The sequence below is a fragment of the Chenopodium album genome, chromosome 18 (assembly GCF_948465745.1).
Source record: "Chenopodium album chromosome 18, dcCheAlbu1.1, whole genome shotgun sequence".
Taxonomy (NCBI): domain Eukaryota; kingdom Viridiplantae; phylum Streptophyta; class Magnoliopsida; order Caryophyllales; family Amaranthaceae; genus Chenopodium; species Chenopodium album.
The window spans coordinates 50,365,321-50,392,961 of NC_137851.1; the positions used below are offsets into that span (position 1 = coordinate 50,365,321).

Below are 27,641 nucleotides of genomic sequence, written 5' to 3' on the forward strand. Positions count from 1 at the left end.
TTTATAATTTGAAGCTTTTGAAATTAAATTCCAGAAAAATACAAATAAATATTATAAATAAAGTAAAATTTCATTTATAAAATCTGCACTCTTTAAAAAGAGAGAAGATATGCGGAACTATTCATTATGAACAGTAGGACAGTGTGACACCGAATATACCCTTGCTTTGTTCAGTTATTTACGGTCTTGCCATTGTATGCTGACTTTTATTGCTGTCCACCTCATCTCTGTCCTTTTTTTCCTTTTCTTTTTCCCTGAAATCACTTGTCATCACTCATTTTTCCCATCTTCTTTTCTCTTTCCTTTTTTTTTTCCTGTTTTGTCTCCATTGAAGTGTTTCCGAGCATCTGGTGAGTTTTGATTGTAGATTTGTTTACTTTTTTGGGTTGAGCTAATATATAATTTCGTGTAGATTTGTTTAATTTTTTGGGTTGGTTCTTAAGTTTAGTTTGGCTACTTCGATCTTTGGGTTTTTGTTCGATTTCGTGTTCACTCATTTTTTCCATTTTCTTTTCTCTTTCCTTTTTTTTTTCTTTTTTCTGTTTGGTCTCCATTGAAGTGTTTTTCGAGCTTCATCTGGTGAGTTTTGATTGTAGATTTGTTTACTTTTTTGGTTGAGCTAATATATAATTTCGTGTAAATTTGTTTAATTTTTTGGGTTAGTTCTTAAGTTTAGTTTGGCTACTTCGATCTTTGGGTTTTTGTTCATTTTATTCATTTTTAAGTAGTACAAATTTCAAGTCAAGTGAAGAGTTGGTTGTTTTAAATTACAGGACGCTGATTTGTGTTGTTGTTTAGAGATTTCCGAATCGTTTCTGATAATTGTGTTCTATGTTGCATGCAGTTGATCGGTTTGTCTTTGGTGAAGGTGTTAGTCATCTGGATTAAAAAAGAAAAAAAAAATTGTGGTGCAGATCAAAATCTCTTTTGTTTGCTAATAATACAGGTATCACGAAATCCAAACAAAACCCATTTTAATTTTGCTAATTAATTCTTTCATTTATTTAGTATTACATTTGATTTTTTTTTGTTTGTTAAATTTTGCTGTTTTTTTTTTTATTATTTTTTTTTAAACTACAACAGCTCAAGTTGGAAGCCTGTTAGATCTATCTAGCAACTTTGAGAAATTTATGATTTCTTCTCATTTTCTAGTGAAATTCAACACATTGAGATCCAACGGTTTGTTATTACTCTTCTAAATTTGGATACTTATTTATCAACTAATTAATTAGTTAATGGTTATTTCTGGTTTAACTCCATTAATCTCTGGGTGCAGTGAAGCAGTTATTTCAAAGAGTGCATTGTTACTTTTAAAGAAGAGAACACTCTGGAAATCGCCTTGGTATTATTGGTATGTTATATTTCCTTCTTTGCATATTAATTTTGAATTCCATTTAATATCTGTTGTGGCACTTGTTGATGGGTAAGTTAAATTTTTTTTTTTTCAATACAAGACAGTTATTCTTGTCAATGTCACCACTCCTAAACCTTTGAATTGTTGTTTAATGATGAAAATATGTTTATGAATTAGCTGCTCAGTGGTTCTTATTCCTCCATATGCCAATATATCTTAATTTAGCAATGTTTTGCTGCCAGTAAAACTTCTTTTTAGAGTAGATTATTTTCTCTGCATTTGAATATTTGATAGCTCCCTTACGATAGTTTCTGCAAGTTATCAATGTTAAAAACAGTCTTGGATTAGCAGATTAGTGAGTGTACTCAAGTTTATATCTGTTGATTCATCCTTCCTTTCTCTTCAATTTGGTGAATTTTTACAGAATTTTGAATGAAAATTGAATAATTGTTTGGGTTTTGTGAAATTCTTGTCATTTTCCCCTTTAATTTAGGTTCAGAGTTCTCCCATTGAGCATGATAAATTTGGTTTTTCATTTATTATTTTTTTATTGGTCAAACCGTAAAATTGCCTTTCAGTTCTTTTCCATTTCTTTACATATATCTGCTTGGTTACACAATACAGTTATGGAATTTAGGATTCCCCCAAGTTTGTAATACTTATATGGGCATTAAATTTAGTCAGTGTATATGTCGAATTGCCCATACTTGCTCAAAGGCTCAATCTTTATGGAATTTAAGTTCAATCTTGATGGTTTATATTCTAATGTGTGAACCCAAGCTTAGCTATTGAAAAACTCTGTAGGTCAAAGTTTTATCTTTATACAGATTCACAATGTGTAATGTGTGCTTAATTGTGGGGTTTGTTCTTTCTGCTTAATATTTTTCCCAACTTGCTATGTTGAGTCTCCATTGTTTCAAACTTTCAATGAAGAAGGTTTTAACTACAGATATTTTTTACTCAGAGTTCTTTTATCTCTGTATATAGATGTCTCTACCTCTTGCATTCACTGCCAAGTTATGATATTAGCTTAATTCTTGATCTTCTATGGTAAAATATGGTCTTTGGTTTCGATTGAGTTGAATGCACAAAGGGTAGTCAACTCTTTCTTCCTTCAACTATTGTCATCGATAAACTACCATAATTTAGATTTTTTTTAATTACGAATTTGGTATTTGGGATGTAGAATAGATCAGTTGCAGGAGTAAAGGACCAAGGAGATAGCTTTTGGGATTTCCTATCTTACCTTTTATAATTTGTTGTCTCTTAATAGTGGAAAGGTTTGTCTTTCCAATTCGACCTTTTTTTCTTTTTTTTTTTTTTGGGACAATAAGATTATGGGAGCAAATTTGTCCATTCTCTTTGATATTTAGTTTCACAATGAATTTTCCCCGTCTTCCCAATTTAAAGCCATGATGTTGAGGTTTATCTCAACTCCGCCAGTGGGTTTCCCGCTGCCAGTCCCAAGCCTGGATAAAGAAGGAGGGTTACGGTAGGCCAGTGACAGCCAGTATAAAACTTCGTCACATCCCATGACATGAGCCAAACAGATATTTTCGTGGGGGCGTTCCCTACTCAGCGACGCGCTGCACTTCCTAGACCCGGGTGTAGTGATAAGTATGCAAGGGTTGCTAGGTCGTCGCCCAGAAGCGACGCGCCACATTGCCCGAGTGTGGTGTCAAATGAGCAAGGGCGTGCCATTGGGGCGTTCCCTACTGAGCGACGCGCTGCACTTCCCAGACCCGGGTGCAGTGATAAGTATGTAAGGGTTGCTAGGTCGTCGCCCAGAAGCGACGCGCCATATTGCCCAATTGTGGTGTCAAATAATCAAGGGCTTGGAGTTGGGATCAGGAGGGAGCGTGGGAGAAAAGAATTTAGTTTGCGGATTGGTTCTTGGAATGTGGGGTCTCTTACGGGAAAATCAGCAGAATTGGTAGAAGTAATGAAAAGACGACGCGTGAACATCATGTGCCTCCAAGAGACAAGATGGACAGGAGAAGGAGCTCGAGGCTTGGTTTTGGGGTATAAGGTATGGTATGTTGGGCAAGAAACGAGCCACAGAACAAGGAATGGTGGAGCTAGGAACGGAGTTGGTGTGGTTCTCGATGAGAGGTTGGCAAAAGAGGTGATCGAGGTCTATCGGAAGAACGATAGGTTGATAAGGCTGAAGTTGCTATGTGGCAAGGAGATTGTGAATGTTATCAGTGCTTATGCTCCCCAAGTGGGTTTAGATGCAGAAGAGAAACGACAATTTTGGGAGGACCTAGACGAGGTGGTGCAGGGTGTCCACCACTCAGAGAAGTTATATATTGGAGGGGATCTAAATGGGCACGTTGGGGCGAGCCGAGATGGCTATGAGAGTGTCCATGGAGGCTTTGGGTATGGGCAGAGGGACGCCGGTGGTGAAGCTATTATGGATTTTGCCCAATCATATGATTTAATTTTGGCTAATACTTGGTTTAAGAAGAGGGATTCACACTTGATAACTTTTCGGAATGGAGCAAATGCAACTCAAATAGACTTCCTGCTCACAAGGAGCATAGATAGACAAAGTTGCATAAACTGTAAGGTTATCCCAGGGGAGAGTGTGGTCACCCAACACCGGCTATTGGTAATGACTATTCGTCTGAAAGAGAAGGCGAAGAAAAAAGTTAGACAAGAAGAACCAAGGATAAGATGGTGGACCCTAAGGGATGCAAAAGCTAAGGTTTTTACAGAAAAGGTAATTGAAGAAGCGGATTGGGATGGAGAGGTGGATCCGGACATGACTTGGGTACGAATGAAGAACTGTTTCCTAAGAGTGGCCAAAGAGGTCTGAGGGGAAGTAAGGGGAAGAACTTCGGTACAGAGAGATACTTCGTGGTGGAATGAAGAGGTGAAAGCAGTAATTAAGCAAAAAAGGGAATGCTATCAAGCCTTAGGAAAATGTAGGAGTGATGAAACCTTTGCAGCGTATAAGGAGGCTAAGAGTAAGGCAAAGGCAGCTGTTCGCCAAGCAAAAGAAAAGGCATATCAGGAGGTTTATGAAAAGCTTGATTCCAAGGAGGGAGAAAGGATCATTTATAAGATGGCAAAGAGAAGACAAGAGGCAAGGAAGGATATTGGCATGGTGAAGTGTGTCAAAGATAAGAACCAAATGGTCCTAGTGCAAGAGGAGGGCATCAAGGACAGGTGGAAGGGGTACTTCGATGAATTATTTAATGGAAGTAATGGAGTTGTGATAGGAGATACCTCTATGAGTGATGAAGAAATCAACATGGAGTATGTGCGAAGGATTAGGAGAGTAGAGGTGGAGATTGCACTGAGGAAGATGAAACCTAAGAAGGCGGTTGGCCCTGATGGGGTACCGATAGAGGTGTGGAGGTGTTTGGGTAAGATTGGTATTGATTGGTTAACAAACCTTTTCAACAAGATATGGACGGCTACAAGGATCCCACAAGATTGGAGGAAGAGCACCTTGGTCCCGGTTTATAAAAACAAAGGAGACGCTCAAGATTGTTCTAACTATCGAGGAATTAAGCTTATGAGCCATACTATGAAGTTGTGGGAAAGGGTGATTGAACAAAGGTTGAGGGCATGCACAAGCATTTCAGATAACCAATTTGGTTTTATGCCTGGGAGATCTACTATGGAGGCAATCCATTTGATAAGACAAATGATGGAGTTTTATAGGGTAAAGAAGAAAGATCTTCATATGGTCTTTATTGATTTAGAGAAGGCATATGACAAGGTGCCAAGAGAGATACTTTGGTGGGCAATGTTGAAGAAAGGTATCCCACGAAGGTATGTAGACCTAGTTAAGGATATGTATCGGGATGTGTCAACAAATGTGAGGACATGCGGAGGGTTGACAAAAGATTTCCCTATTACAATCGGATTGCATCAAGGGTCTGCATTAAGCCCTTTTCTTTTTGCAACGGTTCTAGATGAATTAACTAGACCAATTCAAGATGAGGTTCCATGGTGTATGCTGTTCGCAGATGATATCGTTTTGGTGGATGAGACTAAGGATGGGGTTAATGCCAAGTTGGAGCAATGGAGGCAAAGGTTGGAATCTAGAGGGTTTAAGCTAAGTCGGAGTAAGACTGAATATTTGGTATGTCGTTTTGGCACTCAGAGGGGGACAAGCAATGAAGTGGTGAGTTTGGATGGAAAGGATTTGACCATGAGTGAATGTTTTAAGTACCTAGGGTCGATCATCCAGAAGAATGGTGACATTGATCAAGACGTGACCCACAGGATTAAGTCAGGGTGGCTTAAATGGAGAGCGGCCACGGGAGTGTTATGCGACCGCAGCATTCCCTTAAAGTTGAAGGGAAAATTCTACAGGACTGCCATAAGACCAGTGTTGCTCTATGGTACAGAATGTTGGGCTTCTAAGAAAGAGCATATTAAAAAGATGGAGGTTACGGAAATGCGCATGTTAAGGTGGATGTGTGGAAACACTTTAAGAGATAGAATCAGAAATGAGGTTATTCGCAAGAAAGTAGGTGTGGCGGGCATTGTAGATAAATTAAGGGAAAATCGTCTGCGTTGGTTTGGACATGTAAGACGGAGACCCGAGGGTGCACCGGTGCGAAGAGTGGAAGAGTGGGACCATGGAGGGATTAAACGAGGAAGAGGGAGACCAAAGATGACTTGGTTGGAAGGAGTGAGGAAGGATATGAAGTGCATGGATTTACGTGAGGATGAAGTTTTGGATCGTAAGGGATGGAGGAGAAAGATTTATGTTGATGACTACACGGAATAATCAAATTTGGTTCATGTTAGCCGACCCCACTTTTGGGATTAAGGCTTTGATTGATTGATTGATTGATTGATTGATGTTGAGGTTTATCTCCATTGTTGTTCTCTATCTTCCTTGAATGGAGAATCAGGAATTAAGTGATAACTGTCATTTAGTGCTTGTTATCGGGGGAGAGAATCAGAGGGAGTTGCCTTCTTGAAATGGTGGATTGATGGAGGCAGCAGCTAAGGTGAGGTGTGGTCTATAGGTTGGATTGGTGGTTTTGGAAGAGGTAATGAAGGCGTTGAGGAGGCTTTAATGATTTTGTAAAATAGAAGTAATAGTAGAACATTATTATTTTTGTAAAGAATAAATATGTAAATAACATGTAGGGGTGGTGATTTTTTTTTTATTTTTTTTTTGGCGAAGAGAGTAGTGATATTGTGATATGATTGTATATTTTTGTTTTGAGAAGCCTATTATCATTTTTTTGTTTGTCTTAAAAATTATAGGTGAGGAGCTAATATGTTATTGCTTAATGAGGGTGCACTTGTTTGTTGCGTGGCGTCTATTTAAACAAAGTGAATATTGTAGTTAGTATAGTTACTCGTGTGTTTGTTGGGTAGGAAAATGAAAAGTGCAAATCAAGAGTATGTAAATTTGCACTTGCTTATAACAAAAGGTTAATTCGTTAACTTGTTCATCTTGAGTTAGCAATGTAATCAAGGCTATTTCCTATAAGGATCTTCCCCGAGAAGCATGGTTAGAAGCTAGGACCTGTTTCTCTGTGCCCTGAAATATGCAGATAGGGATGAGGAGATCTCGCTAAGTTGTTCTTCATGGTTGATGTGAGAACTATATTGTAGACAGAATTTAATACGTTACCACCTTGGTATTTATGATATGATTTATGAAAATTGCTTGTCACGTGTTATGTCAGCAGTGGTCATGGTGTCAGTCTACCAAGCAAAAATTCCTGGTCGCATAAAATTTCTAATTTTACTTAATCTTTGAAATTTTACATTATGTATCTTGATTTTTTTTTTCATTAATTTAGGTCCTAAGCAAAGAGCAAGTAGATGCTTTATCAGCAGAATTGCGGGAACGTGCTTCGATCCCAGGTTCACTCTTTCACTAATGATACATTTTTTAAGTCAACCTATCTTTTTGCAGTATTGGAGTCTAATTTGTAGGTGCACTATGCTATATCTCTATGCATGTACACTATTCTGTGCTTCTTAAGCAATTTTTTTTTTCCCTAAACTGCATTTGTGTTTAATTTTTTCTTTTTGATTTTCATTAACTGATATAAGAGTTGTTTTTTACATCTTTAAAACTAGCAGTGAACAGGTTGCCAATTACTCGTATCTTTTTCCTATGCTTTGCCTTTCTTATCCATAGGATGTGTTATCAATACTTCATCAATTTCTTTTTAGTTGCATCACTTCTCTCTCTCTCTCTCTCTCTCTCTTTTTTTTTTTTTTTTTTTTTTTTTGAAATTTCATATTAGTTGCAAAAAGTGCAACTAATCTGTAATAAGTAACTTTGGATCTGGAAAATTATTACCTTTCCCTTACTTCACATTTACACTTGAATACCTTTAGTGTCTTCCTTAATACTGCTTGCTATTTGAAGCTGATGTGGTATTGGTAATGCTTTGTTTCAATTTTATGCTTGTGCGTACCACCATATTTAGTACACAACACCCATGCTGCACATGGAAATCATATCAAAATGAAGTACTACTAGAAGAGTTGTTCAGTGAGAGAACAACAAGAACATTTGATCTGTATATCAATTGGAAACCAATCCATATTCAAATTGAATGACAGAATTACTAGCAAATAGATTAAATTGTTAATTGACTAATCAATTAGGACTATTTTATTGGTGACTAATGACCTCAACTATATTTGCAATATTTAGTGCTAGACTAGAAGATAACTTATTGCACCCTAAAATGTGGTTGCTTTGTAGGAAGTAACTCGAAGCATTCTAAATTACTTGTGTTGAAAGAAGATCTTTTTTCGTGAACATTGTCAGTGCTGCGTGATAACTATTAGTTGCAAAGAAGTTCTTCCCTTCATTGCCATTTTTTGATCTTTTCTTAGGTGGTGGAGTTGCTTTTTCTCTATATTGTCGTAGCATCTGATTCAATGACACCTTTTGCCTTCCTCCCCCGCTCCCTCCTCTGCCTTCACCAATGCTTTCTTCCTGCCTGCCAACTTGTAAATCATTCCTCATAACAAGATTCTTGCTCTAAATGTTTTTGATAAAATCTTTGGGTATATTGTCGTAGCATTTCAATAGAGTATTAGTTTCTCCTCAGATTCTTCTTCTATTCTTTTGAAAGCATTCATCTGTCAATTACTGCAGAATACTATACAAATGACTGGATTTTGTTGAATTTTGTAACAATCGAATGCTCTGCTTTCATTGCTCGATAAAGCTTTGATCTCAGCAAATGTAACAGATTTGGCTGTCCTAGTAGTATCCTCGAGTTTCTTGGCTACAATTCACCTCATTTCTGTCACTGTAAGTCTTGTTTTCGTCTGTTCTACATCCGAGATTACCTTTAGAACTTTTGATCTAGTTGCTTTTCATGTCTCCATAAACTGGTCGGCTTCCTAATTTAACTCTCGTAGCTTTCTTGATATTGCTAACGGAGTCAATGATCCAATTTCTTTTCTGTTTTGCTTCATTGACGATATGCGAATTTTGCAATACCACCGAGGCCTTTCTTTGCCCATTTTCTTTCTGAGACCCTAAACAAAAATGCGGGGTTCAACAAGATCATTGGTGTTCTGATAATGGGCTTGGTTTTTGCTTGAATTGTTCTTCGTTCTTGACTGCTGAATTTTAAATGGAATCAACAAGATACTTCTTCACATATTTGACATTTCAAATGGATACTTGCCTTTCAAAAGCAATACTTTAGTTTTGAACAACCAAAAGAGCTTTAAAACCGTACACCTAACAAGAAAATCTAGATCATAGAAAAAGAGGGAGAAATTTCAGATGTAGCAGAGATAATTCATCATTACCTTGACACTTGTTAGTTCTACTTTTAAAACCAATTACAACAAAAATAATCAATAAATCAAGTGAATCGCTTCTTTATCCCATATTTACATAGTCCTTGGTTCATCAATATTGAAAATTTATTCTCTTCTATAACTAATAGTCTGACGTGCATTGATCATGAGTTTCGTCTTTCCTTATGACATGAAAAATTATAGCAAGTATTTATACATTAGGTAGTTATGAATTTACTTAAGGATAACTTAAGTATTCAATTTTTGAGTTATGTATATATGTATGTTCATTTTACGTATATGTTTATACTTTTATATTCTTTATTCATGTATTTGAATCTCATCGCTGTTGCGGGATTTAGGTATTTGGTTTTAGTGTGGGTCTTTGATATTGTTACCTTGACAAAAACATGATCTTGTTTTACGTGTTTTACCTTAGTTGCTCTACAATATGCAAGAAATGGTGAATTCTGCTTTTATAGATGGCTAAAATTAATTGATTTATTTAAAAATGGGTTTGGGTGCTACTCCATTCGTGTCATAACTGTAATATACACAATTATATTTAGACTCTTCTATTGTTGGCCACTCATATATGACATCAATGCTAGCTTGTGTTTTTGTAAAGGCTTTTCTTTCCCTTCTACTGTAAATTGGATTGTATGACTTTTCTTCTAGATATCTTTATTTATAATTTAGAAAAATAGATGAGTAACGTGATTTAAATATGTAATTTGTTGGATAAATTCAGAAAAGAGAGTACATTATGATGTGCATGCTTAGTTTTATATTCCTGGTAAAAACTGTAACAGTTCAGCAGCTTTTTCTTTGCAGACCATTTTTTCAAGGCTAAGAGTTGACCACAGTGTCTCAGATGGAGCTATAATTGAGTTAAGAGTTGAGCATGGTGTCTTAGGTGAAGCTGTAATTGAGTTGGGTGTACCTATTTTCAAGGTACTTGCTTCACTGATTGACTATTGCTATTATCTTCCTTTTAGTGCTGGATTTTTGTTGCTATTTTGTGTTGTTTCTGGTTATTTGAAGTGGTGTTGATTGTAAATGGGTGGTTTTAGACAGTATATGTTATAGGTGAGTAGAGGGTTCGAAAGTTGTGTTTAGCCATAGGAATGTGTGTTTCTTTTGTTGGATAAAAAGCTCTGTATTTAAAAGTGGAGATCAGGGCTATGCTAGGTGTTTAAAAGGAAAGATCAAGGCTTTAGTTTGGAATGGCCATTTAAATAGATATGTTTATACCAAGACTCAACATATCTCAAAATGACACGCATTTCCTTTTATTATGTTACTATAAGAATTTATATTCTCTTTATATAGGCAGTTAGGTTTAAAAAAAAATTTAACTTATTTGTTTTCATTGTATTATAGGATTCGTTACGTGCGTAGTTGTTCATTATATATAGGGATGGAAAATGCAAAGGAAATTGAAATTGCAATTGCGCATTATAAGAGTTTTTGTAGAGTTCATAAGCGTATCATGGAGGTTCTGAAACTGGGAGTTTTGGGGATGGAACAAGAGATTTATCAGAGGAAGGCTATCGTTGATTTGGTGTTGAAAAATGCAGCAAATGGAGTGCAGAGTGCAATTGCTTAAGCACCTATTGTGGTGGAAGACCTTGTTAGATACCTAAATTAGGTGGAGCGGGTTACTAATGAAGGTAGTTCGCAGTTTAAAAGATTAGAAGAAGATAAGAAGAAAGAAAAGGAGACACTTGATTCAGTTCTAATGAAGTATAACAACAGGGCAATTTATAGGAGTCAATGAACTATTTTGGATAAGTGGTTTGTTGTGGTAGTAGACAGCGTAGTAAATGTTCCAATTATAGTTTTTTAAAGGAAGTAATGTATTTTGTATTTTGAATGCTGTATATAGGAAGCTGGGAGTTAGTTATTTTGAAGGTGGTTGCTATTTAGATATTGGTAGGAGGTTAAATAGATTGCAACTTGTGTAATCTCCTGAATTTTGTTGTGTTTTTTAATGATAATTATGATATCAATGAAATCGTTATGGTTTCTGAAATTTGTAGTTGGATTGAAGTAAATCTTTTGATTGGTTTGTTAATAGAAGATACAAATTCCTTTTCTCTCTTTTCTTTATTCTGTAAAGAGTGGTAAATAATTACTAGAATGATATAATATAATAGATTAATAGATGCCGTTTAATTTTCAACTACCCGTATTGATATTACAACTGCCAATCTATTTTTGTTCTAGGATGAATGGTGTTATGGTACTCTAATTATAAATAGTGTTGATATTACGATATTCTGATTTATTTTTGCAATTTGATCTGAAATAAACTTCTATTTGTGCAGTTTGGAATGGCCATTTCCTTTTATTGTGCAATTTGATATTTCCATTGAATGAACTTCTGAGCTTTTCCTACATTGATGTAGCTAGCAAGGTCTTGTCTTGCAGCAAATGTTGCTCGAGAAATTTAGTCATGCATTTTCATGTGCTCATAATTTCTCACAATGCTACTGTCTTTGTTATTAGTTTCCTATTTATTCCAAACACCTGTTTGTCAGTTTGTCTGATGTAGGGGATTATACTTAGTAATAAGATCAGCTTAGAGCAGGATAAAAGCTGATAAACAGATCAGATTAGAGCAAGATAAAAGCTGATAAACGAGAGTTTTATAAACTGTTTTCATCAATCAAGTCAATCAAGTGGCAGATACCTCTTTCTACTTGATTGACTTGGTTGATGAACTATTTTAGAAACTATTAGTTATGAAATAGTTTATAAGTTAAAACCATATTAGTTAAGGTCATAGCAACACAATTTATAATCTTTTAAAATTTGTTCTGCCCCTTCACAGATACCCCTTGCTAGGTTACCCCTTTGCAAATACCCTTTCTTCAATTATCTCTTCACAGAATACCGTAATATATATGATGATAATTGTCCTTCACAGAATATTGTAACGTATACTTCCACTTATACAATAAGTAATCAAATACCCTTCTCCTTTATTGATTTTACCATTGACGGTGTTCATGAGTTTGATCATCTTTTTGCTCCAATCTCTATTGAAGCAGTTATGATGCTTCTTTTCTAACAAAATCAATTAATAAGGTTCTCTTTAGGTTACCCTTCCACCGATACCCTTTTGCAAGTTACTGCGTTGTTTTGCTCCTTCGTTGTTTGGATCTACGTGTTGAGTGATGTAGGTTACATTTAATGTAATAGATCTTATGTTACATTTTGCTTCGGGCTTTTAAATTATGATACATGTAATACCCCGTATTTTTATACGTATTTTCCTAAATTAATTAATTAATTATTATTTTCTAAAAAGGGTATTTTAGTAATTTAACTTACTATTTAAATCTTGGAGCCAAAACGATATTTGAATTTTGGCGCCAAAAGTATTTTAAAAACAAATTATTATTTTGGATAAGATTTATTATCCATTTATCCTATTTTAAAAATCGGATTATTTATATATTTTGGATATTTTAATTAAGGCAAAAGCTATATTTTATTATTATTTTAATAAATCCGAAAATCCCATTTATTTGGCTAATAAATTTCGGATTTTCCTAAAAGAAAATCTGATTTTATTAGTTAAATTATTTGGTGAATATTTGGTATTTTATTATTTATTACAATAAATATTATTTACACAATTATTTTAATTCCTTAAAACTAGCAAAATAATTTCCTAAAGTACTAAATAGGAGGGCCGAAAATATGAGCTTAGGATAGCTCAAAAATTTCGGCCATTCCATGTAGATTTTGGGAAAAATATTTTTGGTAAATTGTATTTTTAATTATCTCCTTAAAATCTCCTATTTTCCTTAAATCTAATTCTCCATCTTTTTAGTATCCAATCATTATATTTTCTTGCCATCTATTTTTCTTAATTATTCCCCAAGTAATTCCAATTTCCTTAATATTTTTCATGACAATCATACCTTCCATATTCAATTATACACAATCTCTTCAATATCAAAACTTTCCTTAAATCTTTACTCACTTCTCCAAGTAATCCCTTAAACCCTACTTACCATAATTCTTCCCAAATTCTCTTACCATAATTCTTGCATGAGCTAGCCTATAAATACCCCTCCATACCTCTCACATTCTTCACACCAATTCTCTTCTTTTCTTCTCCTCTTTTTACACAAATCATCCCGTTTATCTTTGAAGCCAATTTTCGGGCACTTCTGGTCAGTTTGGGGTATTGCTGTTTCACAGAATATTGTTCCTCTCGAAAAATCCTTGAGGTTAGGCTCAAGAATCACCCAATTCGGAGTTATATCGAAGGAGTTATAGCCTCTGCAAGTTCTGCCTATTCTTTCCAACGAAAATCCAATTCTTCTCTTTTCCTTGGTTTCTTATCTTTTCTCTTTCTCTTCTTTTATTCAATTATTATTATTATTATTATGGGGGATTTATAAAAATTATTATGAGTAGTTTTAATTATATAAATTAGATTTTTAATGATGTTTATGAAAATTAATTTAAAAGGTTCATGAACATATAGTTAGGGGTTTTTAATTTCATTGTTGTGATTATTTGTTAACCTTATATTAGTTAAGGTTATATTTATTTGTAGGGTGTTTTTGATCAAGCTACTTGAGAGTTCTTTTGAAGTGATTTTGGCTAAGCAAAGATCAAGGTACGTTTAGGTGGTTAGATACCTTTGAAAGTGATTGATTTGAATAACATGTTTTACATGAGTTGATTGGTGATTAAATTAAATTGATTTGAATTATGATTTTGAAATAAATTATGTTTGAAGGTATTGATTTTAATAAAAGTATTTTGAATGATTGATTTTTAAATCATGTTTTGAATGGTTTGGATTATGTATCATGTTTAAATAAAGGATTTGATTTTAAAAGGTTTGTTGAATTAAATAAAAGGTTTTTCAAGGAAGAGTTATTGATTTTGAAAAGTTATTAATATGAGATTTTATTCTCAAGTATCTATTTAAAAGGTTTTGATTTTGAAAGTATGTGGAATTATTAAAAAGGAGTTTGAATTATATTGGAACTATTGGATATTAAAAGGATTTATTGAACCATTGAATTATTGTTATTAATGCTTTATAAGCATGTTGGTAATCCCACTATGCGGATTTGGTTTATTGATAAGGCCTTGGACTTTGTATGACCGGGTCTTTTCTCAAGGATAGCCTTGTAACATAAGGAGACTAGCCTGGGGGTGTGCACACTTGGGAGAGGAATTGGTTAAATTGGTTTAATTGGTTTTAAAATAATTGGAATTGGTTTTATTGATTATTGGGATTTGAATATTGAGAATTGGTTTTGAATCATGAGATTGGAATTATTGGAATAATTATTGGAATTGATTTCAAAAGCATGTTTGCAAATAAATTGAATTTAATTATCTTGCACTTACCGTACTTAGCATATTTGCTAACCCGTACTTCTTATTTGTTTTGGTTCGCCCTGTTTACCGTAATGGTAAGCAGTGTTATTTCAGGTGGAGTGAATAAATTGATGCATTGGAGTCCCGGGATTGGTTTCACCAAGTTGGGAATCTTGGTCTTTGTATCTATTTTTGAGTACTTATAACATTGGTTTCTATTCATAGTTATTATTAATAAAGGAGAGTTTTGAAGTTTCCGCTGCAAAGTATGGTTTTGTTAGTAAGTTGAGTAGCCTTGCGTAATCACGCGGCGGTAATACGCCTAAGTCTATCTCTACGGTATAATTATATGTATTATACTAGTATTTCCGTAGAGGGAGATTTGGGGGTGTTACAATACATTTGTTAGTAAGTGTAGTTAATCTTGTTTAATTGGAAAATTTTTAAAGCTGAAATGGACTGATAAGTACATCATTTCCTAAATACAGGTTACGGACTCTAAATCAATGAGGATAGCTATTAGATTTCAGTCTTTGATAGAACGGATCACTAATCATCCCCATCTTCAAAATCCGGTGTATGGCTATATAGATGGAACCAAGAATAGTGCATCTTTATCGATTAAGTTATATGACAGTTCTAAGGAATTTTTCTTCATTGGCGATGAAGCTGATACAATAGAATAGTCACGTGAAGTTGTAGCTAAAAAGAGTGTACTAGAATTGATGACGTATTATAAATTTACGGTTGATGATGTTAGTTATGGAAAGGTTAAGATGCATCGCACGTGTGAAAATTTATACAGGCGTAAACTTGTTGAGATGGGTTGCACTGTTCCTCTTAAGGAAGAACTTGACGAAAAACAAGTTATGGATGTAGGACTTCTTGGGAATAGCAAATCCATAATGATAGATTTTATTGAGCTACTTTAAACTATTATTCTCAAGACAGGTGCTATTGTAAGTCCTATAGAGAGTGTTTGGGACAGAGAATTAGGTTATATGTCTTGGGTTGTTGTAGAATGTCATCATCATGGTGGTAAAATAGGATGTATTTTTTAGCAACCTTCTCCTCAATTGAATGAGGTTGAACAAAAATTAGCAAGGAGAACGATCAATTTCCTGTCGTTACAATATGGTTTTGAAATTATAGATGTTAATTTTGATGCGGCGTTGGCTAGCAATAAGAGGTGTTCTTTGGTTCGTGATAATTTTATGCTATTAAGGAAGTGTCGAGCTAAACAATCTCACCATCTGCACACTGATTTAGTAGATGCAGCCAAAATTAATAGTAGCAAATTTGAGGTCGACAGCATTCAGAGATTGGACACCACATCTAATACTGTTTTATTTAACCGAAGATCGGGGGGTAGTGGAGATAGTTCAAGTTCTGGTGTTCCTAAAACCAGTACACGCTTGGTTAGTGGTTTACAAGAGCTCAAAACTGTTGGCAAAAGACAAAAATTCAGCTGATGTAATTATTGCTGTAATCTGGGATCAATAGACATAGAACCTGTTTTGTTTATATAATTAGATTAAAATTAATATTAAGCCTTTTATTAGGTACTGATGTTTTTGTACTATGTATGTAAGAGATTATAGGCATGAATTGTTCTATTGTAAGAATATAATATTATTTGTCTATATGAAAACAAAAACACTTTTCAAGTAAATTTAATCTACCATGTATATTTGTTCATTTTAAATATTGATTTGCTATATTATGATATTGTATATTTTAAACTCAGTTGATCTTTTGTTTACGAGAGTTTGGAATTATTATTGTTAGTTTACGTTTGACAGTGTCACAACAAAATAAAAGATATATTTTTATTCTTAAAAGGGATCTTGACGATATATGCAGAATGAAGCGTCATTTAGAAGCACCTTTGAACACTCAGATCGAGGACTGCATGAATTGGAAATAATTACTCGATAGTTCTTCACAAGTATCTACACAAGAACGTGATGCACTGTAAGTCTCTATGTTAAGCTAACTTGTGTTAAAGATTATTTCTTTCTTATATATGTAATTTATTATACACAGAACCAGTTCCAGTAAGCGCAGGAAGAGGGAGAATCGCTGGCAGAATTCTCAAGTATACAGTGGGAATACTATGGGTAAGTAATTTCATTTGAATATGATAGTATCAAAAAAAAATATATCAAGGAGCTGTTACACATGATCAAAGAAAGTGTGATGATCAGGGATTAGTGTGTGTTTCTAATTGTTTTTCTATGACCGATTCTTTTAACAGTATGTTTGGTATAATGTGTGCTTGTGTGGTGGAAATGCAAATTATATATGTATTTTTATTTGAATTTTATTTCGGACGCTTCAAGTTCTATATCCAAATTATAGAACAATTGCCATGCGATCCTTTCAGTAAGTAGATACTTATTGGATAAATGAAAGGAAAAATAAGGATAAAAAATTGGAACTTTAATTACAACAGCATAAACAGAGATGCTTAAAAAAAAAAACAATATTAGAGTACTTTCATAGACAAAGTAGAGCCATTGATGTAGTAAGCTTATAGTGGATTCTACATCAATTTATTAGTTTATTTGTTTGACATAACACCAAATAGAATTGACATAATTTTAATCAACTTATAGAATTGAGACAGGTTTGATATACATAAAATTCTAATTCTTATTTTGTTATAAAAATTTGATTTATACTTAATTTAACTTAGAAATTTAATACATAGATAATTTCGAGCTTGTAATTTCAAAATGTGATCAACCATTATAAATTGCGAAGACCTATTTTTGGGGAAAAAAAAAGCCCTAGCTGACGTAACATCTTCAACAACAATAATTATATTATGGTTGTTAAAAAATAGATCACATCACACAATAATCTATGAGCTATGTTTGTACATCGTTCTGAAAATTGGAATTTTAAAACGATGTACTTAAGTAAATACTTTTTAGTAGAATAAATATTATTGCAAAAAGTATTCACTTAAACCGGCACATGTCATACTACTGGCCTAACTCTTATAATAGAGTGGCAGTATAGGAAATTTGGCGGAGGCTAGCGTCAACTTCACAGTCGACTTTAGCCACTAGCATCAACTTCACCGTCGGTTTGTAATTAAGAATAGTGATAAAGATATATCTATTAGTATCTTCAACACTCTATTTAATTGGAAAGTAAAATAATTGAATCTGGATTCATTTATGTGTTTTTGGCGATTAAAATAGGTTAAAAACAGAAAACTTTGAGGTAATATACATAAAATACCCATGAAACGGACATTAAATGTGTAGAATGATTACTTAAAATTTATAAGGAATGAAAATTAATAGAAGCTATAGATTGTATGAAACTAGATAGGAAAAACTCAATTATTTTAAGCTGATAGTAAAGAGGTAATTGAAATAATGCAAACCATGCACCGTTATTTCCTTTTATAAACTCTTGAAACATACTGCAAATATATTTTCTGTAGCAAAGAATCTTATACAGTAAATAGTATACTGGACTTGTGAAGATGTCATGTTTAAAAATCAATTCTGATTAAAGCATTTGAATGGGGTGAAATGTCAGAATATATATCATTTTATGATTAAAGCACCCTTATTCAAATAGCAGAAATACAGCGTATGATTAAAGTTTCTCTTTAAAAAGTTGTAATGTATATAATTCAGGCATGGCAAGCTATAAAGACCAATAAAAATCAGAACCATTGCACTGAAAAAAAAACTTATAATATCGATTCAATGAATCAATGTAAGATTTGGGTATACAATCCGATCTCTATAATGATATCAGCTAAACTCAAATTTTAAAATTCAACAATAGACAATTCTACTTTTCCAAAATCAAAGCAAACTTTAAACAATGTGAACTAACCCATTGTTTCAGAAACTAAGTAAGCATTTCAATTCCTATGGCATGGGAAGATATAAGCTTTTTAAAATAAAATAATAAACCTGATTATGAGGTGATTATAAAAGAGTACAGATTCATTTTATTATAAATACAAACAAAAAAATTCCAAAATAATAAATACTCGGGAGTATAGCATAGACACAGTATGATTCTCCTTCACAAATGGGACAATCATATGCAAAAAAAAGGCTTGGTCAAACAATGAAATCATCTGATTTCATCACTACATTACAAATTTAATTCACAGCCTTCTACCAAAGGAAAAACGAAAAAAAAAAAAAAAAAAGAGCTAACCAACAAAGCATACACAGATTCAATATAGACCTTACATTGATAAATAAACTTTTCCAAACCACACACTGAGCACAGTCTACAAAAATCTATACAAAATACAATAAATCAGAAAAATGAAGCTTTACTCCACCATTCAATGTAATCTACAACACTTAAAAGTGAAAAAATATTTATAAATTTGTACCATTATTACGTATATACATTAAAATATATAGATAAAAACTTATTAAACACTTGTGATATTTTGCCTATAAATAAACAGCTTCATATCCCCCCCAATGTACACACCATCAACCATTATTTCAGCTCATATCATATACTTCTAATTACCTAACTTGCAAAATGTCTGAAAACTCAAATCAAAATACCAAAAGCTCCCACCTTCCTCTTATCAACCAAAGAACAATATTAGCTTATCTTAAAATACCATTACAAATTACCCATACCTATATACTTAGCATCAAAGTTATTGCTAAAACGGGAAATTAGCATCAAAGTTTTTGCTAATGTATCCCTATAGTAATAACTTTAATACAAATATGTAGCTTGCGGTTGAATTCACTGCGTAAGAAACATATCTGTATTAGAGTTTTCTAATAATAATTTAGGTGTATTGTCAATATAAAGTATCATATGAATATTGGCAATCAAACACCTAAATAACACCCAAGTTTGGCATTGAAGCAAATGGAGTTGGTGTTTACATGAAAAGAATGGAATCAATATCTTACAAAAGACGCCGACTCCTATCGAACAACTTGGGAAAAGTATTCCAACGTGAACAAGTTGGGATTTTGGAGGATTTTGCATGTTGGTTGAAAATTAAATACAATTTTGTTCTAAAGTTTACCACAAGAGAAAACAGTGAATTTAATGTAAAAAAATCAAATTGTTATGTATATGTGAAAAGAAAGATGTGTTTTGATTAGAAAAATCAATGATCAATGTAAATTATACATGACCACAATTACTATTTAGAATACATCAAAGACAAGAATTATCTCATGGTATTCCATTTTTTTTTTTTTTGCTGTATTTTGATATTTAATTTTATTTGCAACAAAATCGATAGAAAATTGCTTATTATGTTTCCAATAAAATAATACTTTTGATTGAATTTCTGTAGATTTTTCATGTACACTACTGAATATCCTACATCTTTCATAAATATTTTGTATTATAGATTGCAAAATGCTTGCAAAATCCTCAAAGTGTACAAAAGGTCAGAGTGTGACACAAAAAAAAAGGTAGAAATACTGTCAAACGAGTACATGATATATCTGCTACATAGGATTTACATCAAAAATAGAGTTAGGAAAAAAAAAAACTTTGATCACAGAGCCATCATGTAGTAAAAAAAATTTAATTAGTGAAAACCAAATTATATAATTAAGTTTAATTATGCAACATATAAAAATAATTCAAATTTTACTGTCCCCAAGACTGAACATTGCTCTCTTGCGTTTTGGAATCTCAACTTCTACCGGCTTCCAGTTGATTGAACTTGGAAGAACCTCATCCACCATCATTTTCGTCGTCGTTCTTTTCCCAGCATGGCTCTTTAGACTGTCCCCGAGTCACAACCAGACCTTTTATGACTTTTACCTTAGATTTTCCTTGTCTCGCACAATCTTGTTCATTTGCACTATCATTAGTCCATTTGCCCGAACTTCTTTGATCAGCCTTCTTCGAAGGATTGCCAACAATTTATCCCATGTAGACTTCTTAACACCAACATTACTAGCAATATTCCAAACCTGTTCATTGCCTTTTTCTACTCGATAATCCAGGCCAATAGAATCCTTTTTCTTCTCTCCCTTAACAGCCCAGTCATTACTTTCGAGCTCGGCATCCTTTCTTCCAGTAGAATTCCAGCCTTTAGAACTTGTACACTGATACTGTTCTGAATGTGATTTGTTTTCCCTGATCAATTTATCATTCCAGCCACTTATTCCTGACGAATTTCCAAAATCTCCTTGACGATCATTTTTCTTCCAACCAGCACCATCAGTTTATTTTGCTGGTTTACCCAGGTTTTACAGGATTCTTTTGAATTAAAATTACTCCAAGACTTTGATGCATCCCAGTCATTTGCCTTTGATGAACTTTCAGGCTGCGGAAGATCCTTCTTTGGTCCCCAAGCTGACCAACCACCAACTTCTCCGGAGCCAGAAGCAAGATCTTTTTTGGAATCACTTTCCTTTCACCCTACATTTTTACCTGCCTCTTTAACTATACCCCACACGGGTGAAGGTTGTTTTGGTTTAGACCCAGCCCAAGACTTTGAAGATTCCCAACCACCAGTTCTTGGCGAATCTTCTTGCTTGGACAAATCTTTCTTTCACTCACCATCTTTTGCTGAGCCATAGCTCTTAAAATGCTAATTATTATACAAGTAAATCTAAATAAAATCTATTTCAAAAACAAACTTTTTCATATTCTTATCTCAGCCTTAATCTTATCAATCTTGTATACACTAAGTGACATTAAACTGGCCTCATTAACAAAAAAATCCAAGTCCAATCTAAGCAGCATACCTAAACTCACAGTCCAATTTTCTGATTCGCTCTTCCTTAACCATACAAGAGCTGCCTACCACATAGACCTTCAAATTTTCTTTGCCTACTCCTAGAGTATCCAAATATAAGTAAATTGTATTATATATCATCCTGCTTAAAACACCATATGTCAGACATCCGGAACAAAATTCAAGTAATGATCACAGTTTGAATCATCAACCATGACATTATAATAATATTCCAGCAGATAGGAACTATGAATCTCCATGATTAAATGCTAATTGTAAATGACAACATTACATAAAGATTTAAATCACAAAATTAATTATACAAACATAAACTTATAAACTTATAATTGGTTCATCAAAGCCTTAATTTTTTTTTTCCTTCATCTTTTACAAAACATACATTATTGAAAATCACACATGACTCCTTTAAGCTCAAGCACACAAAAAAAAAAATTAAGGAAGGGAAAAAGATCTTCTGCTTTAACACCTTAATCCCATGAGGGGAAAAGATATTAAAAGATAATTCTTTACACATGAGATGCTAAAAGTGAATTCTTGGTACTACTTAGACTGTTAATATTTTTAATTGGTTACGTCTTCCTCTTTCCCTTCTTCCTTTTCTGTACATTGTCTACATCACCCATGGGTGCGTCCAACTCATTACCTTTTACAAAACATTCCAATCCAATACTTTAGTAAATTCTTGGGAGCATTACTTACCAATAATAATCACGAACACAATAATCTATTGATAAATCATGCCATGAATGAAGGGTAATGGGAAGCAAGATCAATTTGATCGCTCCTGGTCTTCTATGTTCTCGAGACACATAAAATAGGTCAATGGCTAACTATGGTGTTAATGTTAAGCAGATAACAATTTCTAGCCTCCATTGACCAGATGTACTATGTGCTATTTTGGAAATCATTGCATCTATCACATACCTAGCAAATTTGAAAATTCAATTGAATAATCAATGGAAAACATATTTAACAGCTGAACCAAAAACTCAAATAATATTGTACCATTAATAAACAGGGGAGCTTCCAAGCTCTCGAACTTATTAATCTATAAAGAAATAAAGCAAAGCATAATAAGTTAAAACCCCAAAAAGGGTTCTATGTTCTCTAAATGCTAAATAAATGGATAACAAATAAATATTGCTTACTGATTTTGTTTAGGTTAAAGCCATATGGATAATTCTTTTCTGAACCCCTAAAGCTGGAGACTTTGTTTCTTGGAATTTTAGATGAAGTACAATATCAAGCCTATGCTAAGTGTGAAACTTTGATATGTCTGAGTTCAAATGCCATGTGTTTTTCTCCTTTATACCGATCTGGTTTTTTCAGTTTAGAACCAACCTAGCCCAAATTGAGTATATGTGAAGCTAATCGCCCAAATGCTATCTGTTACAATTGTAACTAAAGCCATTTTAAAAATAATTTAACCTAGATGATGATGTAGTCAACGCCGTATGCCCCAAATTTGGAAAAGAAGTAGCAGTAGACTGGACCCAAAAGTATAACAGAAAGATAATAAGATCCTACCCTAAAGAAAAAAAAGCGTATAAAATAACATGAATTAATGCACAAAAAACTAGTCTTTAACATATAGTGACATAACTTCTATTTACATACACTTATCAAATGATCAATTTTCTAATCATAGATATAGCTTAAAAATTTGTAAGTATCAAGTATTTTATAATTTCAATAACAAAAAAATATGTGTACTGCATACTTAAAATAACCTTTTCTCCTTTTCCATTATCCGTGCTTTGAGATGGAGTGGGAAGTTATTCACATAAATGTCATATACTTAACTAAACCCTTTGAAAACAAAAGATAACTAAACTTTTTTTTTTTTATTGTGAGATCACTTAAGAAAATTAGATCAACATACCTTTTCTCTTATGAAATCAGTATATTGTTACATGATCTCTTACCTTTTAATCATCATTAGCTATCTTTTCTCTTATACAGCTACATCAAAATTACTTATGAGATCAGTATGTTGTTTTTAATATTAACTGTTATAACTTGTCAGATGAAATCGGAGGTTCTTCACGTACATGTCAGCGAAGTTCAACAAAGCGTAAATGTTTTTTTGAAGGTTCCTCAGCCATGAATACACAAAGGTATTCACTAGGTTAATGAGATTATGTAACGTCTTAAAGATACAATAGGTTTACTTTAACTAATTATCATTTCTCGTGTAGGGTTAATCGAGAACGACGTAAAAACCCCCGTCGAGAAGGTAAATATAATTATCGTAGATTATGATTTATAAATTCAGTAAATTTAGCATTTTTTTCTAACAAATGAAACTTATTATATGCACATGTTATTGTTAAATATATTTTGTTTTCTCTTTACAATCCGCAGTCTTACCAGCTGCTATCATTGGGCAACCTTTACCAGAAGGTCCTCTCAACCTTGGGAATATACACTACTGTTTGCATTGTAATGCAAAGAAGTTCAAGTATGAAACTTTACACTTTTGATGTTGCAATGGAGAGGTTAATATTGCAACAAATGAATTTCCTGATGAGTTATGCCGCTTATTTATGTCACAAGAAGAAGATGCTAGGCATTTCAAACAATATAGCCGGATGTACAACAACCTCTTTGCTTATAGTTCTATAGGCGGCAAGACTGAATCATCAACATATAAAGGAATATATGTGTTCAAAATGCACGGGCAAATATATCACTCTGTTCTAGATCTACTTCCTAATGATAATCAGCCTAAATCCTTTCAGCTTTATTTTTATGACGGACAGCACGAGATTCAAAATCGAGTTAAATGTTTTCCACAAGTATGAGAAGATATTGTTTGTATATTGATGAAAGTTAGTGAGAAGAATCCTTATGCAAGATTTTTTAGATCATTGAGGGAACTAAAGATAGATGAAAATACGCAAATTGTCTTAAACCAATCGACGATTCTAGATCAGCGTGTCTATAATGCACCGTTCTCAGATGAAGTTGTTGTGGTGTGGCTAGATAATATCTCTTCTAACCAGATCACCACTCCACATGTTCTTGTGTATGGAAAGTCTGCAGAACCTCATCGTATATGCCATTATTATGGGTGCTATGACCCGCTACAATATCCGCTGTTATTCCCCCATGGTGAATGTGGTTGGACACAAAATCTTAAGAAGCGAGTTACTGTTGGGACCCGTCAAACACGTCGGTTGCAGATCCTTTAAATTCCTGTGCAGTTCATACCATACAAGATTTTTTGGATGAAGAAGCATCATGTAAGTTCATGCTATACACATTTGCAAAGCTTTAAACCAAAAAAAAAAAAAAAAAAAAGTGTGTTGTGCATCTTGATTAATTGCTATTTCTTTTTCAACATGTAGGTGCTATTCAACGCAGAACAAGAGCCGATAAGTGTATCTCTCCACGAGAATATTATGCTTACAAATTGCAAATTCGACCACAAATATGCTTCTAAGAGCAGGTAGATGCTTCCAACAGTTTATCGTGGACATGTATGTAAAAATAGAAAACACAAGGCTCGATTTCCTTAGAAACAATCAGGATACAATAAGAGCTGATCTCTATCAAGGTATTCTTGATAGTGTAACAAGTGGAGAAACGGATGCTTCAAAGATTGGACATCTTGTTATTTTGCATCCATCGTTCATCGGTTGTCCTAGAGATCTTAGATGCCGATATTTAAATGCTATGGCATTAGTTTAGAGCAACGTTGCACGGAACGTGGAACGTTTTGGAACGTGGTACGGGGACGGGAACGCGGAACGTGAGGTCTAAAGTTCCTGGAACGTTGGGCTATTTTTGGGGAACTATTTTAGGTAGATTATTTCAGCATGAATGTTCTTTTTTTTTTTTTTTTTTTTCTGAAATAACACTCTGATTCTATTAACAATAGCAACCAAGAATGAAAATTAAAGGTTCAAACATCAAACTTCAAACTTAAATTAAAAACAACACTACAGCAGTACAGCAATCTAATATTTCTAGACTCTAAAGAGTCTAAACTCCAAATTGCATAAAAAAAACTACATTTAACAAAAAAAAAAAAAAAAAAAAAAAAAAAAAAAAAACCAAAGAACAGAACTACAGAAGATAAACTGATTAAGTATGACTAGCAGCTATGTCAACTTCTTTTTCTCTTATTAGTTGCATTATCCTCAATGAGCACCCACCTTATGTCATCCATTCTTAAGGTTGAATCTTCAATATAAGAGCTCTCGGGGTCGATATCCCACATCCTATAAGGGCCATTTGTGTAGCTTTTTGTGAAGCGTGAGATAAGTCTCAAGTTAGAGTGGATAAACACCAACTTATCGGCACGGAGAGCATTGAGTCTATTTCTCTTAATATTGTGGATGTAAGAATAGGTACTCCAAACTCTTTCGGCAGAAGAACTTGTAATTGGCTGTGATAAAACTTTAACAGCTATCTCTGCCAACTCCGGAGTTTCGGAACCATATGTAGACCACCATGAGATTGGTGACATAGTCACAGCATCTATCTTAGATGCATTTGTCCCAAAATTTCCTTCTTTTTGCTGAAATTTGGCCATCTGTTCACGCAATAATTTTTTTTCATGCACATCCTCTCCGATTTTATCAAATGCTTCAAGAACACCCGAAACCACTTCTCTATCAAGATTAGGAGCCCTTCTCTCAACTCCACCAGGGGCAGCAGAAGTCAAATAATTTGAATCATAATAGAAAGGATTGAGGGCAAAACCTAAGCAATGCATAGGAATGTTCATTTTTTCCCAACGAGCAATCAAAATTTCTTGCATTTTATCTCTATATTCTACATGTTTATTATTTTTCATGATATCACCAATTTCCCCTATCATACAATCCATTTTTTCATAAACTTCACCCATTTTTTGTCCCTCACCATCAGCAAATTTTATCATTAAATAAATAGGCTTAGTAATAGCAAGAATATTATCAACCTCATCCCAAAATTCCTCATCAGCTATTGTCAAAGCAACTTCTGCCCCTAAATTCCTTATACGTTCATCTCCTTTCCCTACCCAATCTTTCCAACTCCTAAGGACAGTAGTGGTTGCTAGGGCTTCCCTACATTCTCGTAATCGACTCAACAAAATATAATGTGAGGCAAATCGTGTTTTAGCAACTTTTAATAACTCAAGTCCGGATTGGGCTCTAAAAATAGCATGTGCTTGATCATGATTTAGAAAGAATTTTACTATGTTTTTCCCCTTTTTATAAGTGTTCAACATCCATGGGAAAACATTAGCAAAATCTTTATATATAAGATTCAAAGTATGCACAGTACATGGACTCCAAAATATATGCTTGTGTACCTTCTCAATTTCCTTCCCTGCTGCTTTACAATTTGCTGCATTATCGGTGACTACTTGAAGGACATTTGAAGGCCCAACTTCATCAATTGATTTGAGAAGATAGTCTGCAATTTCCTTCCCCGTCTTTTCTACGCCTGAAAAATTATCAGCATACATAAACATGGAGCCCCTGCTATTGGATGCCACAACATTAATGAGAGGTTGATGCTTAACATTTGTCCACCCATCGGATATTATAGAAATCCCTTGACTGGTCCAAGTATCCTTCACCGGAGCCAATTCCTTTTCAACTTCCCGGTAACAATCATCCAATAAAGTAGTCCTTGCTCTGTCATACGGAGGTGGAGAATAGTCACTTGGAGCATGATTAATTGCCTTCACCATGGCAATGAAATCTGGGTTTCTCAACACATTGAATGGAATTCCATTTGAACACAAAGCTTTAGTAATTGCAAGATCAACTTGATGTCTCTCCATAGTACCAAAAGCTTCCACTATGGGCTTAACGGTTGCTGCTGCACCTTTATTACTAATAGTGGATTTAGTAATTGATGGTGATAAACCTGCTTTCTCATCATCTTCTATTCTCTTTCTCAATTTTTGAAGTTTTTCCCGGCTTGATGAAATCACTGGGCATCGAGTGATTCCTGCTGGTTTTCCAGGTGGAGGGCCAAAAAAATGGTTGAAAATTCTAGTATATGAACCAGAAAATGATTTTTGATTTTTTTGATTTTTTTGTTTTTTTTTTAATTGGTAGTGATGGAGATGGGTATTATAATTATTCTTCTGTAAAAACATGATTTTATAGGAAGCAAGAGGAAGAATTGATTGAATTTGGATGGATTTTGTGAGGTGTTGTGACTCTTCGTTTCTTTACATTGAAAGAGATGAACTGATGAATGTTTACTTGTAAATGATGAATATTGAATACATGAGTGATATGTACGATGTATATTTTAATAAACAAATAAAAATAATAATGGGATAATGGAGAGTAAGTAACGGCTTCTAACTTTCAATGATGATGTACATGCACTTTCAATCTATTTTTTTTTTTTTTTTTTATTTTTTTTTTTTTTTTTATTTTTTTACAAGTATCTCTAATAAGAATAATAAAA

At 33.7% G+C, this 27,641-nt stretch overlaps 2 protein-coding genes across 19 annotated transcripts; one reads left to right on the top strand and one right to left on the bottom strand.

Moving 5' to 3' along the window:
- The first annotated feature begins 210 nt into the window (after positions 1 to 210).
- LOC145592527 (uncharacterized) lies at positions 211 to 25,249 on the top strand. Of its 18 annotated transcripts, none has more exons than XR_014102442.1 (14): positions 211 to 350; positions 845 to 946; positions 1,084 to 1,179; positions 1,277 to 1,351; positions 7,138 to 7,201; positions 8,457 to 8,615; positions 9,950 to 10,069; positions 14,577 to 14,636; positions 16,337 to 16,447; positions 16,520 to 16,593; positions 23,245 to 23,335; positions 23,417 to 23,454; positions 23,583 to 24,463; positions 24,569 to 25,249. XR_014102442.1 is itself a non-coding variant. In XM_081649027.1 (13 exons), exons 9-12 carry the CDS (start codon positions 16,590 to 16,592, stop codon positions 23,699 to 23,701), a joined length of 252 nt encoding a protein of 83 aa, XP_081505153.1. In that variant the 5' UTR covers positions 216 to 350; positions 845 to 946; positions 1,084 to 1,179; positions 1,277 to 1,351; positions 7,138 to 7,201; positions 9,950 to 10,069; positions 13,695 to 13,757; positions 16,337 to 16,437; positions 16,520 to 16,589; the 3' UTR covers positions 23,702 to 24,463; positions 24,569 to 25,249. The 18 variants fall into 18 exon arrangements, 4 of the variants coding, with proteins under 4 accessions (XP_081505151.1, XP_081505153.1, XP_081505152.1 ...); XR_014102437.1 differs by lacking the exon at positions 14,577 to 14,636 and adding an exon at positions 13,695 to 13,757 and having other exon boundaries at positions 9,936 to 10,069; positions 24,569 to 25,248; XR_014102439.1 differs by lacking the exon at positions 14,577 to 14,636 and adding an exon at positions 13,695 to 13,757 and having other exon boundaries at positions 24,569 to 25,248.
- Positions 25,250 to 25,329: 80 nt separating this feature from the next.
- On the bottom strand, positions 25,330 to 27,000 carry LOC145592327 (uncharacterized). Its single transcript, XM_081648770.1, has one exon. The coding sequence runs from the start codon at positions 26,998 to 27,000 to the stop codon at positions 25,330 to 25,332; it is 1,671 nt and encodes a 556-aa protein (XP_081504896.1).
- Positions 27,001 to 27,641: the final 641 nt, after the last annotated feature.

What these genes read in the sequence shown, in the direction of transcription:
- LOC145592527 (XM_081649025.1), top strand. Translation starts at nt 7,160, where the DNA reads ATGCTTTATCAGCAGAATTGCGGGAACGTGCTTCGATCCCAG. An exon ending in GGAACGTGCTTCGATCCCAG is followed by an intron (nt 7,202 to 9,949) that starts GTTCACTCTTTC and finishes TTTTCTTTGCAG; the next exon opens with ACCATTTTTTCAAGGCTAAG. An exon ending in TGGGTGTACCTATTTTCAAG is followed by an intron (nt 10,070 to 14,961) that starts GTACTTGCTTCA and finishes TCCTAAATACAG; the next exon opens with GTTACGGACTCTAAATCAAT.
- LOC145592327 (XM_081648770.1), bottom strand. Translation starts at nt 27,000, where the DNA reads ATGGAGAGACATCAAGTTGATCTTGCAATTACTAAAGCTTTGTGTTCA.